This window comes from Myodes glareolus, chromosome 12 (assembly GCF_982192425.1).
Source record: "Myodes glareolus chromosome 12, mMyoGla1.1, whole genome shotgun sequence".
Classification (NCBI taxonomy): domain Eukaryota; kingdom Metazoa; phylum Chordata; class Mammalia; order Rodentia; family Cricetidae; genus Myodes; species Myodes glareolus.
The window spans coordinates 80,067,699-80,083,767 of record NC_142037.1 but is presented as its reverse complement, the minus strand read 5'-3'; the positions used below and the strand labels follow the sequence as shown (position 1 = coordinate 80,083,767).

The 16,069-nt window shown below is 46.0% G+C and overlaps 1 protein-coding gene across 2 annotated transcripts in view; it reads left to right on the top strand.

The window, feature by feature from the left end:
• The first annotated feature begins 5,604 nt into the window (after positions 1-5,604).
• Positions 5,605-16,069, top strand: part of Dzip1 (DAZ interacting zinc finger protein 1) — a 49,481-nt gene continuing 39,016 nt past the window's right edge. The window contains exons 1-6 of one of the 2 annotated variants that reach the window (XM_085698190.2): positions 5,605-5,863; positions 6,575-6,666; positions 6,987-7,188; positions 7,895-8,151; positions 8,258-8,806; positions 14,084-14,168. In XM_085698190.2, the coding sequence (XP_085554316.2) occupies positions 8,149-8,151; positions 8,258-8,806; positions 14,084-14,168 (637 nt within the window). In that variant the 5' untranslated portion in view covers positions 5,605-5,863; positions 6,575-6,666; positions 6,987-7,188; positions 7,895-8,148. The remainder of the gene's footprint in view (positions 5,864-6,574; positions 6,667-6,986; positions 7,189-7,894; positions 8,152-8,257; positions 8,807-14,083; positions 14,169-16,069) is intronic. The other variant, XM_085698189.2, reaches the window with a different exon arrangement.

Genomic DNA, 16,069 nt, shown 5'->3' with positions numbered 1-16,069 from the left:
GTATCTTGATCAGAGGTAGAAATGTATATTTCAATATGATTAATATATCCTAAAATTGTATCAATATACAAAATATCTTAAGCAGAGGTAGAAGCATGCATGCATACAATCTGACAAAATAACTTTGCCTAGGTGTACAAATATTGTAATCAGAAATAAGAGTATATTCAATATAATTTGAATTTGTATCATTATGCAAGAATCTATACCAATATAAATTGCTTATAAATAATAGCTCACAAATATTCACTCTATTACTCACTATTAATTATTGTTGTGAGTATGCTCATACTAATCTACCTATTATCCCATCCAATTTCTCTCTTTATTTTTCAAAGAAGATTCATGAGCCTGCGTAATTTCTACCCCAACTCCTAACCCTATACCAGTTGTAATCAATCCCTAATTGATGTCCCTCACCCTGAGGACAAACTTTGTTGGGAGAGGGGACGTCGTCTTCTAGAATTACCTCCAGCTGTCATGGGGGCGATGTTCTTTCTATGGGATCCTGTAGAAGTAAACTGATGGTTACGTTTCAAGATTACTGTCTAGTACAATTGCAAATAGTCTCTGAGTACTCAGTAGGATTTTTCTGAAATTATTTGAAGTTCTGGCCAGAATGTTGTAAGAAGGTGCACCATTTTATCCAACCAAGTTGGATCATTTTGTGAAGCTGGTACCCAAATCCAGTCTTAAAGTCGCACTATTAACATCATCTCTCTGATAGGGATCTCAGCAATGGAGGATGCACGTAAAGAGTCGGTCCTCGGAGGGAAGTTAATGATTGTTGGGGAAGGGAGAACCACATTCCTCAACGGTGTGGCCACAGGTACGTTACCACTGCACCAGTAAACACTGCACAAGGATGCCTATGCACTAAAGACACAAAAGCAGTGGGAAAGACGTGGCCAAGAAAAGTGCCCCGGGACTGAAGGGAAATGAGAGACAGTAATTGGCTGAATATGATCAAAATACTTCGTGTGTGTGTGTATAATTGTGGAAATATTTTGAAGTGGATCCTTGAAAAGTCAAAGAAGATAAATATATCCCAGAATTTAACTCTAGGGTTTCCCATTCCATGGATGTCCATTTCGTCCCAGTCAGAACAACGTCTCTGACCTGTATAGCCACCACTTTGTTCAGTCCACTTCTACGTTCATTACACGTTAGGAGGAAAGGGTAACAGCCGGGCATGCCTTTAATCCCAGCACTCAGAAGGCAAAGGCATGTGGATCTCTGTGAGTTTGAGGACAGCCTGGTCTACAGAGTGAGTTCCAGGACAGTCAGGGCTACACAGAAAATACCTGTCTCAAAAAACAAAAACAACAACAAAAAAAGAAAGGAAGGAAGGAAGGAAGGAAGGAAGGAAGGAAGGAAGGAAGGAAGGAAGGAAAAGAAAAAGGTTAAAGGGAAACAAAAATTATATGCTGTAGCCACCAGAGGTCACTGAAGGCCAATTCTTCCTTTTGATTAGGCAAAATAATTTTTTTTAATTGTTAAGCATTTCACCACCAAGTAGTAGTGACACACATTTGCCTTAATCTCAGCAACCTGGAGGCAGAGTCGGGCAGATCTCTATGAGTTAGAGGTCAGCCTGGTCTACAGTTGAGTCCAGGATAGCCAGAGCTACATAGTGGAATCCTCTCTAGAAAAGAAAAGAGAAGAGAAGGGAAGGAGAAGGAAGGGAAGGGAAAAGAAAAGTGAAAAAGAAAATATTTCATGGACATGACCACAGGCCAATCTGATCTGGGGAAATCCTTCCATTGAGTTTCCCTCTTCACAGCTGAATCTAGGTTTGTATGACGTTGACAGCTGAAGCTAACTATAACACTCCAATGAACAGTCTTGCCAGTATTGTGCCAGTGGGTACATCTTTCCTGATAGGTCAGCGATGGAGCATGCATGGTTTGGAGCTGGGAAAGACCATGAATCCCTTTTCTCCCTCAGCAGCCTGAACAGCACCTTCCGGCACTATGAAAGGCAGCCATGGGGAGACTGTTTCCCGGTCAATTCAAGATTGATCTCTCACCACAAGGAAAGTATGTGGTGTCCTGAGCAAAAGTGCCTCACCACCTAGTTGGGGCAGCCAAGAGCAATGGTACTAACTGTACCGTCTTTGAAGGACTCTGGAATTTTCTTGACCTATAACTTGTAGGGAGAAGAGATAACCCACGCTTTGAACTGGGATGTTCCTTTAATAGCCCACATCTGAGAGCAGCATTGTCCACCCATGCAGTGTGCCTCTGCTCTAACTCCTTTTCATACTACTATGTTTTTTGTTAATTTAAAAGACATGGGCTTTCGCGACTTCTTCACACACCCTCAGTTTTGGGCAGCTCGTCCTTCTTCCCCACTTCTCCAGTGAATTCCACCTTTACCTCCTAGTATTTCCTTTTTCACAATCTTTCATATCACATCTGTTCTAGCTCTAGCCCCTCTTACTCACATTTTTATTTGAGTTGTAAAGCGAGTTCAATGTAGCACTCAAGAAATTTCTCAGGTCTTACATGGATGTAGGTGCCAGACATATGGGTACCATATGCACATGGAATTTTTCTGTCCCGGAAGCTGTTCCCAAAGAACCACACAGAGACTTAATACTCATTATAAATGCTTGGCCCAAAACTTAAGCTTATTACCAACCATTTTTACAGCTTAAATTAACCCACATACCTTATCTACATTCTTCCACATGGCGATATTTTTTTCAGCACAGCCCTCTGCATCTGCTAACGACTCCTGAGACTCTGAACTTCTTCTTCACAGCAGCCTCCTAGTCTGGCTCTTCTGCCCAATCTCTTCCTGCCCAGCTATAGGCCAGTCAGCTCTTTATTAATCAATGAAAATAATACATGTTTATAGTATACAAAGATTGTTCCACAGCATGATAACTACTGAATCATGTATTACATATTTGCTTGCCTAATATTACATATTAAGTAATGATTTCACAGCAAGACATATAAGTGGAATGTGTATGTAGGAAATCTGTAGAGACCACGTTTTCAGAGAAAGATCATTTTGTTACCAGTTATCAAACAGCTGGAACATAACTTGGTATCAGCATACCTGTTACTTGTCACCCTCTCTCAGTGAAACTTGAGCATGCAAATTTTCTTGGAAAAATGTAACTCTGTGCCTTAATGTTTTAAATACAAGATTGAAAATAGACACAAAACAAGAAAACAGTTTAAAGTGTACATTCCATCCTGGAAGAAAAGATGCCTGTGGGCTTGAGGTCAGCCTGTCATATGTGAGACTCTATCTCAAAACAAAACAGCCCTATACCTATATAGGATGACTGATAACACTGCCACATTTAATCTAAATAATCGTTACATTTCAAATGGGCTTTTTCTGAGAGTCTCACTATGCAGCCCTGACTATCCTGGAACTCACTATGACAATGCTTCTCAACCGGTCATGTCCCCTTTGGGGGTGTCAAGTGGCCCTTTCAAGGAGTCACCTAAGACCATGGGAAAACACAGAGATTTACATTACAATTCATAACAGTAGCAAAATTACAGTTCTGAAGTAGCAATGAAATAATCTCATTGTTCCACAACACGAGGAACTGTCTTAAAGAGCCGCAGCATTAGGAAGGCTGAGACCCACTGCTCTAGAGCTGACTGCTGAGTTCAAAACCCCAGTCATTTTAAATACTTCTTACTCATCAGCTAATGCTAAGATAGAAAATCTATTGTACTTAAATAATGCATGCTGGTTTTGCTAGAAGAATATTCAATTCCTAAGAAAGATAAGCAACACCAACACTGTAAAATGAATGTAGACTAGGCTGGCCTTGAACTCACAGAGATCCTCCTGTCTCTGAATCCTGTGTACTGGGATTAAAGGTGTGTACCACCACACCTAGCTAAAGTGAATTTCTTATATATAACATATAATGGATATTTCTTTTATATACCAGTTATTCATGTTTCAATTCCCCTTCAATATGTTTATTTAGACAATTTTTAAAGATTTTTGGTAGCTGTCCTGGCATTGTGTGACACAGCTTTCCCTGAAGAGATGCAACACACACGTCAACTCGCCCCGCACCAGAAGCCCACAACACACGCGTCAACTCGCCCCACACCAGAATCCCACAACAGACAAAAGTATGGATACCACAAACAACCCACTTTGATCAACCAAAAAGTTTTGCCGAGATTCCTTACAGGAGCGGAAATGACCCAGCCAGTTGCATCACCAAGACCCATGCTTGCATGTGTGACAGCTCAGAAAAGCTGGGAACCTGGAGCGCACGGCGCAGCTTGCAGGCAGCTCATCAAGTTAGAGAGTGTCCTTTCCCAGTGCCTGTTCTAAGCTTCTTCAAGCTCTGCTGGTGTCTGCTTCTCCAGGGCTGCTGATCTGGTCTCAGAGTCTTCTTTGCAGCAAACGTTCACTTAGATTGAAAGGGACTCTCAGCTTTGATTGCTTACTTTGGCTGGGAGGAGTCTACTATGTCTGGTCAGTTTCAGGAACTTCTTGAAGCTCTTTTGAGTTTTTTACCTTCATGCTTACAGAGTTTCCCGGCAGGATGGAATGTTTCATTCTCAGAGGAAAGTGTTACACAACCTGTACTTACTTTCTTGTTGCTGTGATAATTGCCTTAACCAAAAACAACTTGGGAAGGGAAGGGTTTAGTCCAAACACAGCCGTCATCATTGAGGGAAGCCAGGTTGGAGCATAAGGAAGGAGCCTGAGGCATGCCCGGAAACTGAAACAGAGACTACTGCTGGAGTGCTCCTTCCAGGCTTTTTTTCAACTCAGTTTCACCTGTCCAAGAGTGGAACCACCCTCAGTATCAAACAGTATTACAGAAAATGCCCTCCAGACATGCGTAAGGTCAAAGAAAGCAATTCTTTAACCAGGGTTCTGCCTTCCTAGGTAACTATAGTTAATGTCAAGTTGATAAAAAGTAATCAGCCCATTATGTTGTGCCATTATCTTGCACATTTGTAATCGCTCCAAGTCCCTCAAATTGGATTGTATCTCAGTTAACTTAAAGTCCACACGTAGGATAGATTTCAGAAATACGGTAAATAATCTGATCTTCTATCCCCCGTGTTAAAAGCCAAGTTCCTGCTGTCACTCTGTGATCTTGTTAGTTTTATAATTCAACGTTCATCAAGAATGATACGGCGTTTTATAGGAGGCACTATGAGAGCGTACGGAGATCCCTCCTTCCCCTCTGCAGGATCATGGTTCCAACTTCGGGCTAACGGAATAGTCACACTTCTCTTGACTCTAGAGCACATCCTGCATTAGGCTCTTGAAGGTCTCTCTCTTTCATCTGCATATATCCGCAGTTAAAATGCATCTCTTCTCAGAAGAAAATTCACACCGGCCCCCTCAGAGAAAACAGCGAGCTGAAAGAGAGTAACTCTAAGGTAGAAGGGAATCTGGATCTTTTGGAAAAGCTAGCACCCTGGGCCAGCAACAGAGCTCAGCGTCGCATCACGTGTCTGCAGAAGCAGCGGGATTGGAGGAGCGCATTTTAGCGCTGCGGTCTAGGCACGGACGGTCCCGCCCAGCTGCCAGAGGAGCCGGGTAGCGGAGAGAAGAAGCCACCAGAAGACCGTGAAGGGGAGGGGGCGGGAGGGGGGTGGGGCAGCCTTAGCCACCCACGGCCTGGAGCCTGGGAGGACGAGGAGCGACGCCAGGCTACCCGCCTCGTCACAACTTGCCCAGACAAGACACACTTTATCTTGCACCCTGGAAGAAGGAGCCCGCCTGCCTCTCCCTGCTCGGTTGCTCCGAGAGCCCCGCCTCTGCGCCAGAAGCAATCCCGGGATCTGGGGCCCCGGCGACGCCTCGTGGCTAGCAGCGCCCGGCTTTCGCCCAGGAGCGCGCAGCTGCGGTGAGTCGAGGTCTGGGATGCTCCAGGCGCCCGCCGCGCTTCTACAACACAGAGCATTTCTCATCTCTGCTGGCGAAGTCAGGCCTTCTTCCCTTCTCTGCCTGCTGAGATCCGCAACGCTGCGGATCCGCCGCGGCCCTTGGCCTCCAACCATCTTTTGCCTTCTAGGACTCGGCTTCCCGAACCTTTGTCTTTTCTGGTTCATGAGGCCTGATGCGGTGTGCCCAGAACAGTAGTCGCCGCACAGGGCTAGAAACCCAGCCTGGGATGGGGAGCAGGGAGCGGGTTGGGGGTGGGGGACAGGAAAGTATGCCCCCTGCCTTCCTGTTCCGGCCATCTTGTGGTCGAGATTCGACCTAGGGGGCTAAGGATGGCTAACCGCAGATTCCCTGAGCTCCTGTGGTGACCGCCAAGAGGGTTGCTTGGGGCTGCTCTCATCCTTATGGGGGGGGTATGCATGGGGAGCGGGCGACATCCTCCCGCGTTAAGCTAGAGATCTTTGGAACAGAACAAAGGTCCATCCTTTTAACTGGCCAAAGGGGGCAAATTGGGAGGGATATGGGCCTGGAGCCATTATCTCCCCAACCAAGCATCTAACTCACTTAGCCGTTTTTTGTTTGTTTGTTTGTTTGATTTTGTTTGTGGCTTTTTAAATTTATTTTTTAATGCTAGCACATTCCGAATGCCCTTTCCTTTCCCTTGCTGCACTAGGTGCTGGAAACAGCGGTGAGCAACACACCTCTCTTATTCCCGCTGATCCCGCCAGCCCAGTGGATGGAGCCCAGAATTCACAAACCTGCCAGGTCGGTGTCCCAGAGCTTCAACAGCTGAGACTGAGGGCCAGAGTCAACAGATTTGTTCTGTACATAGAAGAACCAATTTTTAAAGTTTATGTGCTTAGGACTTTTATGCTAGGCTGCGGTAAAATCTGGTTTTCGTACAGCCCCAGAATCTTGTGAATACATGGCCTATATAAATGAAGTATGTGTGTTTCATTTCCTGGACGCTTTGCTGTGCGTTTACTTATATGGAAAGTGTTCAAAATAGTTGATTACAACTTATCTTCAAGTTAGTTATTGTGAACTGTATTATCCTTTTTTCTGTTCATGTATTTGGTTGTTAGGAAAGAAAAAAAAATTCCTGATGGTTGGTCCAAGCAGGGCCTCCCTGGTGGATTGAGGAGGGATGCCTGGCTTTTCCTCAGCGCCTTGATCTCCGCGGTAACCACTGGCAGCTTCCTGAGGAACCCCACGATGAGAGGCCTGGGGTCTGCAGGTCACTGCTAGAACTTTTTAAAGAATGCAGCACCGGCACAAGGTTGTCAGGTAAATCCTGGAGCCCGGTTACCTTGGTAGAACGCTGACGGTTGAAGTTCCCATCCTTCTTTTTAACTTCAACATTTTGAGAAATGCTTTTGGGATGACAAACTATTGCATACATTGGGCCAGTTATTTGGTTTGTATTTTAACAAGATGTCAAAGTTAAGCTGCCAATCCACAGAGGAAGAACAATCCCTCTAAAAAGTATGTTGAAAGCAAGACTAATTTTAAAAGGCTGATAAGCTTAACTCTATTGTGGTGTAATATAAAAAAGACACTCTTAATTTTAAATGTACAATTCCATTAACTTTGGCAAACGTATACATCCAGATAACACCATAGTCAACATGCAGAATGTCCTATCCCAAATTTCCCTCCCGCCCTTATGCTCTCAATTAACTCTTACTACACATTTCCCAAATGTGTGAGAAAGGGGTGTGTGTGTGTGTGTGTGTGTGTGTGTGTGTGTGTATTTCAGTTTTCAAAACCTAACGCTAGCATAGGGGTGGAGAGCCAGAAGACCACAGTTAGGAGTTCAAGATTCAGAAGACGTGACCCCACGCATGTTTCAGAGGCTTTCTGGGTCCTGTCTTTTGAGACCAGGGAGGGTGGTGTCAGGGGAGGTGGCAGCCGACAGCTGCCCGCTCCCGGTAGATGAGGAGTGTGGTTCTCCGGCTGGTCCAAGAGGTCTCTTATCCTTCTGGTCCCGCAGGCCCCTGAGCGCATGCTGAACGCGCGTGGGCGGATACGCCCAGTGCTCCAGGTCGGGGCTGGGCGCTGCCATAGCAACGTCCTGGACGCCCAGATCTTAAGCTGCCGCCGCCGCCGCCGCAGCGGGGGTCTGGGCCTTCGCGGGCTCACGAGGGGAGTGGCGGCGGCGGCCCCGAGGCGGCCCGGGCCTGGTAGAGTACACTGCCCCGCCCCTGCAGCGCAAGCTTAGGCAGAGGACCCGACTGGCTTGCAAGCATGGTAAGATGCACGAGGCCGGAGGTGCCTGTCCGGGATGCAGGGCGGGGACGGTGGGTTTCGCTGGGTCTCTCGAAGCTCTCCTGCCTCCCTATCTCTTCCTCCGCAGCCCTTCCAGAAGCACGTCTATTACCCTCTGGCCAACAGCCCCGAGGGGCCCGACGCCTCTGCTGCAGGCGCGGCCCCCATGGCCTTTGTCCCCCCCAGAGCGGCATCGGGCCCCCTGCCCTTCTTCCAGTTTCGGCCGCGACTGGAGAGCGTGGACTGGAGGCGGCTGAGCGCCATCGACGTGGACAAGGTGGCGGGCGCTGTGGACGTCCTGACGCTGCAGGAGAACATCATGAATATCACCTTCTGCAAGCTGGAGGATGAGAAATGCCCACACTGCCAGTCAGGGGTAGACCCAGTGCTGCTGAAGCTGATCCGCCTGGCGCAGCTCACCATCGAATACCTAATGCATTCGCAGGAGTTCCTCACCTCACAGCTAAACCTGGTGGAGGAGAGGCTGCGCCTGAGCCTGATCGACTATGAGCAGAGCAAGCAGCTGCTCACCAAGCAGGCTGGCGAGATCAAACTTCTTAAGGACGAGTGTAAGCGCAGGAAGAAGATGCTGTCCACACAGCAGCTCATGATAGAGGCCAAAGCCACCTATTACCAGGTAGGAGACTGCGCCGGGCCAGTTCACTTTAGGAGCCCTGACTTCTCCATTCTTCCCATAGATTTGTTCTTCAGAAAAAACAGATCTAGACAAAAACACTCATTCTAATCAACAGAGAAAATGTTTCATTACCTTCTGTAGCCACCAAGGAAATGATAGTTAAGTATCTACTATTGTCTGCATGACTTAGGATATTGTCCAAATACAGGTTGTTGAACCTGTTTCCTCCCTTACAATAAATGGGAAAAAAAATCAGTTGTGTACAAATTGCTGTTGAGGTTGGCCCCCAAAGACTCTGAGATATGATTCAACATGTGAGGGTCCCACCCCCTTTTTAAAAATTTAAAGTGTTTTCCAAATGACAGAGAAGTCCCAAAGTAGAACCAACAACCTTAGTGGATCCGTCAGCCAGGCCCCTGTTACCTACATTTGCCACGCTTCTGTTTCTCCTTTATGCTTGTTTTGTTCCTTCATAAGAGCTGTCTCCCAGTGAGTTACAGACTCCTGAAGTTTTAATGTGTGCAGTTACCAAGGACAAGAATACTAAGATTAGCATGTAAAGAATTAAACACCTTTGAATCTAAAAATAATCTCTGTTCAAATTAGATGTTGAGCCCAGGATAAATACTGCAATTTCGAAATCAGGATATGGGTTGAGTAACTCTTGCTTTGAACTGCTTAGGACCAGACATCTTTTGAAATTTGGAATATTTGCGTTCACCTAATGAGGTATCTTGGGGCTGGGACTCAAATCTAAATATGTGTTTTCGTGTATGTGCCCGTGTGATCATGTGAGGGTGTCCAAGGAGGCCGGAAAGTGTCAGAGCTCTTGGAACTGGAGTTACAGGTGGTTTGTGGCCACCTGATGTGGATGCTGAGACTCTCGCCTGGGTCCTCCGCAAGAGCAGTAAAGTCTCTCCAGTCCGCGAGTCCCACATGTAAATAGATAGATAATTAATTGATATTTTAAATGCAGCTTACAGCAATGGCCTGGAGTTGGTCTTACATAATATTTTTGGTTTGCCTATGTTTTGACTGACACCTATCACATGGAGTTGTGGATGGAGTTTTATACTTGTGGGTAGATGTCTATGCTTTGGAGAATTTTGGGTTTAGAGCTTTCAGATTACGGAGGTTCAATTTGTGCTTAATTGAAAGAAAGACCAACTCTGATTTTTTTTTTTTTTTAAAAAAAGGTCAACCTGTTGGTTGATAGAATTAATGTACTTTTGACACATTTGGCATGATACTCTTTGAATGGCTTCAAGTGGTCTTCAGGAAATGGGAAAATGGGAGCTGGAGTAGGCAGATGTAGGTGTCAGGTGCTCAGACTACAGCCGTGAAGAGCAAACTTATTGAAATTTCAGGTTGTATTTTGGTCAACAAAACGGTTTAGGGGAAGACACGTAATCTCGTTTGTCATTTGACTTTAGGATACAGTTGGGAATTTTTATTAATGAATTAAAATTAATTCACCTAATGCCTAAAAAATAATCCAACCTAGGGCTTTGTCCCGTGCACAGGTAACCCTCTACTGGAGCGTGGACGAACTACACTGCAGAGAAACGCTGACTGCCAGTGTAGCTAGCTTCAGGAGCCTGTTCCTTCTCCAAGCTGGAGTGCCGAAGGGCTTGATCTTGTGCTGGTCTTATGCTGGCAGCCATAGCTGCTGTGGGGTCATGAATGCAATGGCCTCATCGTTCTACATCTTGTCTACAAGACATTGTTTCTAAGGAAGCTTCCTGCCATCGGCTCTACAATCTTTCTGCTTTCTCTTCCACGTTTTCTGAGCCGATGTTGGTTATCCCCTATCACGTTCACGCCACCACTGCACCCACTGGCTTATCTTGTCAGGGTGATTGCCCTTCACGCCACCGCTGCACCCACTGGCTTATCTTGTCAGGGTGCTTGCCTTGAGGACTTGCAGGAGTCACAGCTGGGTGACCCTGCAGATGGCTGTTCTCCCTCAGCAGGGTTCATAGCACCTTACGGCACCATGAAAGCTAGCCAGGAGGGAAGGAACTTCATGTCAGTACCAACTTGGTTTACCCATGTCCTGTAATCAAAGTGCGGGTCTTACAATCATGTTCTAGTAGGTAGCCGGGAGCACTGGTAGCATATTGTATTGTTTCTGGGGTTTCTGGGACCCCCGCAGCAACCCTGTAGGGTATTCCCATGCCTTTCACTGCGATTTTCATTTGATAACCTAAGGCTTCTTGGAGGGGCGTTATCCTTCTGTGTAGGAAAACTAGATAAACATCAGCTGTAGAATGGCCAATGACACCGTGCTACTACATATACACAATGGAGTTTTATGTATCAGTAAAGGAAAATAAAATTATGAACTTTGTAGGTAAATTGATCAGTATAGTTTTATTTTAGTAGTCCAGACCCAGAAGAATAAGCACAAATTCTTTCTCATGTGTGGTTCATAATTGAGTCTTTACATTTGTGTGTTTATAGTGGAGTACCTGTAGAAATCAGGAAACTAGAAAGAGAGACCATTAGGAGAGGAGAGGAAAGTGAGGAGCACAGCGTAGTAGAACACAGGTAGTGTGGTAGGCATGGTAAAAGGAAGGGTATGTGGTGGGGAGCAGCATGGGAGGCAGAGCGGAATGTGGGGGAGATGACACCAAGGATGCTTGAAAAGGTCACATGAAAACCTACTAATTTATAAGTTTCCCAATGTGTGTATACACTTACACACACTTAATTTTTTCAATTAAAGAAGATGTCATTTATTGGCCAAACACTCCTCGTGGCCTTCCCCTGCCTACCAGGATTGTGATGCTCTGGAGATTCTGATTTCCGAGGTGATGGATGAGAAACTCCTGCTTGTTATGGAATACCCACATCTTCCTGATGCTGGTGGTTTGGGGGAGGAGTCAACAGAGTCAGTATCCTGCTGGGCAAAGTGAGTTTAAATGAGTCTGTCTGTCCTCAGGGAAACTTGGCTCCAGATGGACTGAGCTTTCTCTCTGTCTCTTCCTCCTTCCCACCTCCTCTCTCTCTCCCTCACAGTCTACCCTACCTTCAATGTCAGATAAACTTGTTGAGGGCCTGTTTGCATGTTCAGATTGTAAGAAATTCCATGGCTTAGAAAATGCAGTCAGGACTTAGACAAAAACAAGAGTGTGGGAGTCATTTCTCTCCATCCTGTGGCCTCTTTCTTCTGGCCTGACTGATAGACTGCATCCTGGTTGTGGGGCAGAATCAGGTCACATGCCTCTGCTTACACAGAGAGAACAGCAATGGAGACGCTCTCTAGGGAATGAGTAGGTTCAAATCCCAAACGGATTTGTCTTTGGGCCACCAACTCAGGAAAAATTACAAGGAGACTTATTATTGTGAAATCTCAGTCTGTACCTTAGGCTTGTCCCACTAGCTCTTATAACTTAAATTAACCCATATTTTTAAGTCTATGTTCTTTTAATGTGGCTCACTTGCCTTTACTCTGTCCTCTCCATCCTGCTTCCTCTCTGTCTTGCAGCTCTGCTTCTTCCTAGAGCGCCTTCTGTTCTGAAGTCCCACCTATACTTCCTGCCTAGCTATTGGCCATTTGGCCTTTTATTAGACCAATCACAGTGACACATCTTCACACAGTGTAAAGGAATATTCCACAGCACATCTCTACTACTGTTGCCACTGCTAGACCTTAACAAAGTGCTCAGCTCCTACGTACGTCAGTGTCTGCTCTGTGAAACGGGAAGGTCGTCGTCCCCACATCATAGCCGTTGCTAATGGCATTTGTGTGGCCATGCTTAACATACAGCTAATTGTTGTTGTAGCCAAAACCTGAGAGTGAGGTGGGGAAGCCCTGTAGCCGACAAAGCTAACACTAGAGCTGATTTATTACAAGATGAGAACAGTCACATGGCTCCAGCATATTAGTTTCTCTTTACCTCTGCAGACAAAGTCCAGAAGCCCTGGACTTTGCAAAGAGACTGGGCAAACCACGTGATCACGTTCATCTTCAGTGATCCTGATCTCATTCCTTTATCCCTTTCTTTATCCCTTTCTTTGTCTCCATGCCCTTTTGATTCAAGAAATCGCAGGAATCATGTAGTAAAAATTAAATATTTCAGGATGTCCACTTCTTGAAAGTTTTTTCGCCACTGAGAATGTGGGTGTGATGTGTGTGGTGTGCAACCAGGATGTATAAAAGGCTTACAATGACAATCTATACTGCTTTTTTCTCAATATTTTATCATGTAGAAATTACAGTATACAGAAAAAACAAAATAACCAGAACGTGAATATCTATATTTGGAAGATTTTCAAAGAAAAGTCAGTAAGAACGAACAATGGACTAATAATAAGCATAGAAAGAGCACCATGTAACAGACACATTCACCCACCTTCAGTGTCATGTGTGCTGGGTTTTGCTGTATTTCCATCCTCTATGTTAGGGAAACTTTAAGATTAAACAAAAAGATATATTTTTATATAAAATTGTATTAACTTTGAGAATTTCATAGCATTTTTTGTATCATATTCACCTCTTCCAGCTCCTGCCAGATCTGTCCCTACCAACTTCATATCCTCTGTAAAATAGCAAAAAAACTATGGCGTCCAATTTTTCCTATCCACAAACGGTTGGGTGTGGAGCCATCCCCTGGAGTATGGTCAACTCCCAGGGGTCATACCCCTATTTTTTTAATAGTTTCCCCCAGTTCATTTCCAGAGGAAATATTGTGTCCTTGTATTCTCCTTCCTATCTGTTGTGTACCATGTACCTTTGAAAAGTTTTCATAAATGTATGTATTCGTAGGAGAGTGTTTGTAGGTTTCAAACACTCCAGACACGTACACACACACACATCCACATATGTGTATGTACGTGTATTAGCTACTAGATCTGCCATGATAAATACCATTGATTAGATGGCTTAAGTAACAGAAATTTATTTTCACAATATTTGGAAGCAGAAAATCCTACATCAAAGTGTTAGCAGGGCTGGTTTCTGGTGTGGTCTCCCATCCTACCATGAGCAAGTCAGTGGCAATAGGATGGAAGTCGACATAATAGAAACATCAGTAGGGCTTCCAGACGTTACCAGAGGAGATGCTTCAACTGTCAGAAGATGTATTCCTTGACTTGTTTTAGCTTGGGAAAGGTGTTCTTCCCTTACATTTGCCCTTTGGGTTAGTGTCTCTAGCCAGCTTCTTTATTTTTCGGAGAAAGCTGCCAAGAGGCCATGCTTCAGGTCCCTGGTTTTTACTGCAGGTAGATGGAGAATCTCGCTGCAGACACTTGACTGTGTTGCTTTCTTTCTAGTGCCACTTCTGTGACAAGGCCTTTATGAACCAAGCTTTCCTACAAAGCCACATTCAGCGCCGCCACACCGCAGAGTCTCACCTTGGTAAGGCATGAACTCCATCAGAGTTACATTCCCTCTGCTCCCTTGTTCCTTTCTCAGTGAGTCATGGTCTGGTGCATTTCTCAATCCTTTTAAAAGAAAGTCTCACAGGCTGTAAATGAGTAAATCCAGTGAGTAAATGGTGAGCCCCCAGTGTTTACAAGTTCTCAGTGGCCTGACTGCCGAGGACACAGCTGTGAGCATGCTGGAGAAACCCCACTTCAAGCCTTGCGGGCAAATGGAGAGCTAAGGTGACACGGGAACCAGGGCGCTGGATTCTGAGTGCCAAAGGCAAAGAGCGTGTCCAAGGCTGTGAAGGACAGAGACAGGGAGGCTCATCCCAAGTGGTCTTTGGAGGCCTCTCTGAGGAGGCCATTTCTATCCAGAGAGCAAAGTCATAAAGGAGCTGCAGTCTGGTGAGATCTAGGGACCAGAGCGTCCCAGGTACTGTGTGTCTAGAGAACAGGAGTGGGGTGAGTGAGGCCACGGCAGGTGGGGAAGCTGGAGGCTTGGGAGGGACTGATCTCAGGAGGTGATGACGGCCCTGGCCTATGAGTTATGAGGGTTCAGTGGGAAGCCGCGGGATGACTCCTTTATAGGGAGAATGATGACAGAGAGCATCCTAGCTGTAGGTGAATCGTCTGCAGGGGCAGTAATGGCAGCTGGTAGAAGAGGGAGGAGGTGCCTAGAAGGCCACGCGAGAAGAGGAGGAAGCCTAGACTGGCATGGTTGGTTGCAGGGCAGAGGGAGAGAAGAGCGTGCTGGACACAGAGCCTCCAGTTATGACTGGGGGTGGAAGCCAGAGATGAAGCACAGACCTGCTCGTATTTAGGGGAACACTTTCTGTGCTGGAGGGTGAGGGGTGGGAAGACGTTTCAAAGAAGGTGGAGGCAGGAGAGTTTATGTTGGCCACACACACATTTGCATCACACATGCAAGAGACACGCAAGTCACACAGCTAATGCTTGCGGATATGGACCCAGGGTAGATAGAGGGATCTGGAGGACAGGGGGCTGGTTGAAGCTGTCTAGTTAGAGGTCAGAAAACCCAAGGCCACTACTGGACCTCCCAACATTGTTGTTCCTCAAGAAAGGCAGGTAGGACGTCCTGTGAGGGTGACCTAGGGAGTCTGCTGTATTGAACAGCAAGAGGAAACGTGTTCCTAAAAGGTGGCCGGGGTCAAATATATCATTGTTCCAGAAGCAAAGAGTGGAATGCTGGTGGGGAACTGACCGTCGCTGCGCAGCGGCTGACTTTGGCGTTACAGGTCAGTCTGAGTGAGTTGAGTTGAAAGTCGGTGAGGAAATGCTCTCAACAAACACGGGTGTCTACGTTAGCAATGTGTGCTGGGAAGGGAAGCAGGAGACCCAAGATAGCACCGTGATTGAAATGTGGAGACCAGAGAAAATTATCTTATATGGGCATTAATGTGTTTGGGTGCTGATGGGAAGGAGCCAGAAAGCAGAGATAGAAATGGTAGCAATAAAGACAGAATTGGGAGAGGGTTTTGAGGAGAGGTTCTCCGGTTTATCAAGGACTCGGTCTTCCCACTGTTTGAGTGCTCTCAAAGCACGGAAGGTCTCCTCCTCCAGCAGGGCAGGTGTGTTTTCAATAGACGCCCTGGTTTCCTCCATCCCGGGCCGGTCTGTTTCTATTCCTGCCCCTGGTGCTTTGTAGGCGAAGCACAACAGAAAGCAGAAGTTTTCACTATAAACCCCAGACTGCGGAGCGAGTAAGCGGTGCTATTGGACACATGGGGATGTTGAACTCCTTGTAAGGGGCCTTGGGTGTGAACTGACCTCTCTCTCTGTTTCTCATACTCGTGTCAGAGGGCGTTTCAGGCTCTGAGATGAGTATTATCTCTTCAGGTCATCTTTGAGGTTCTGACTTTCTGCTTTGGTTTC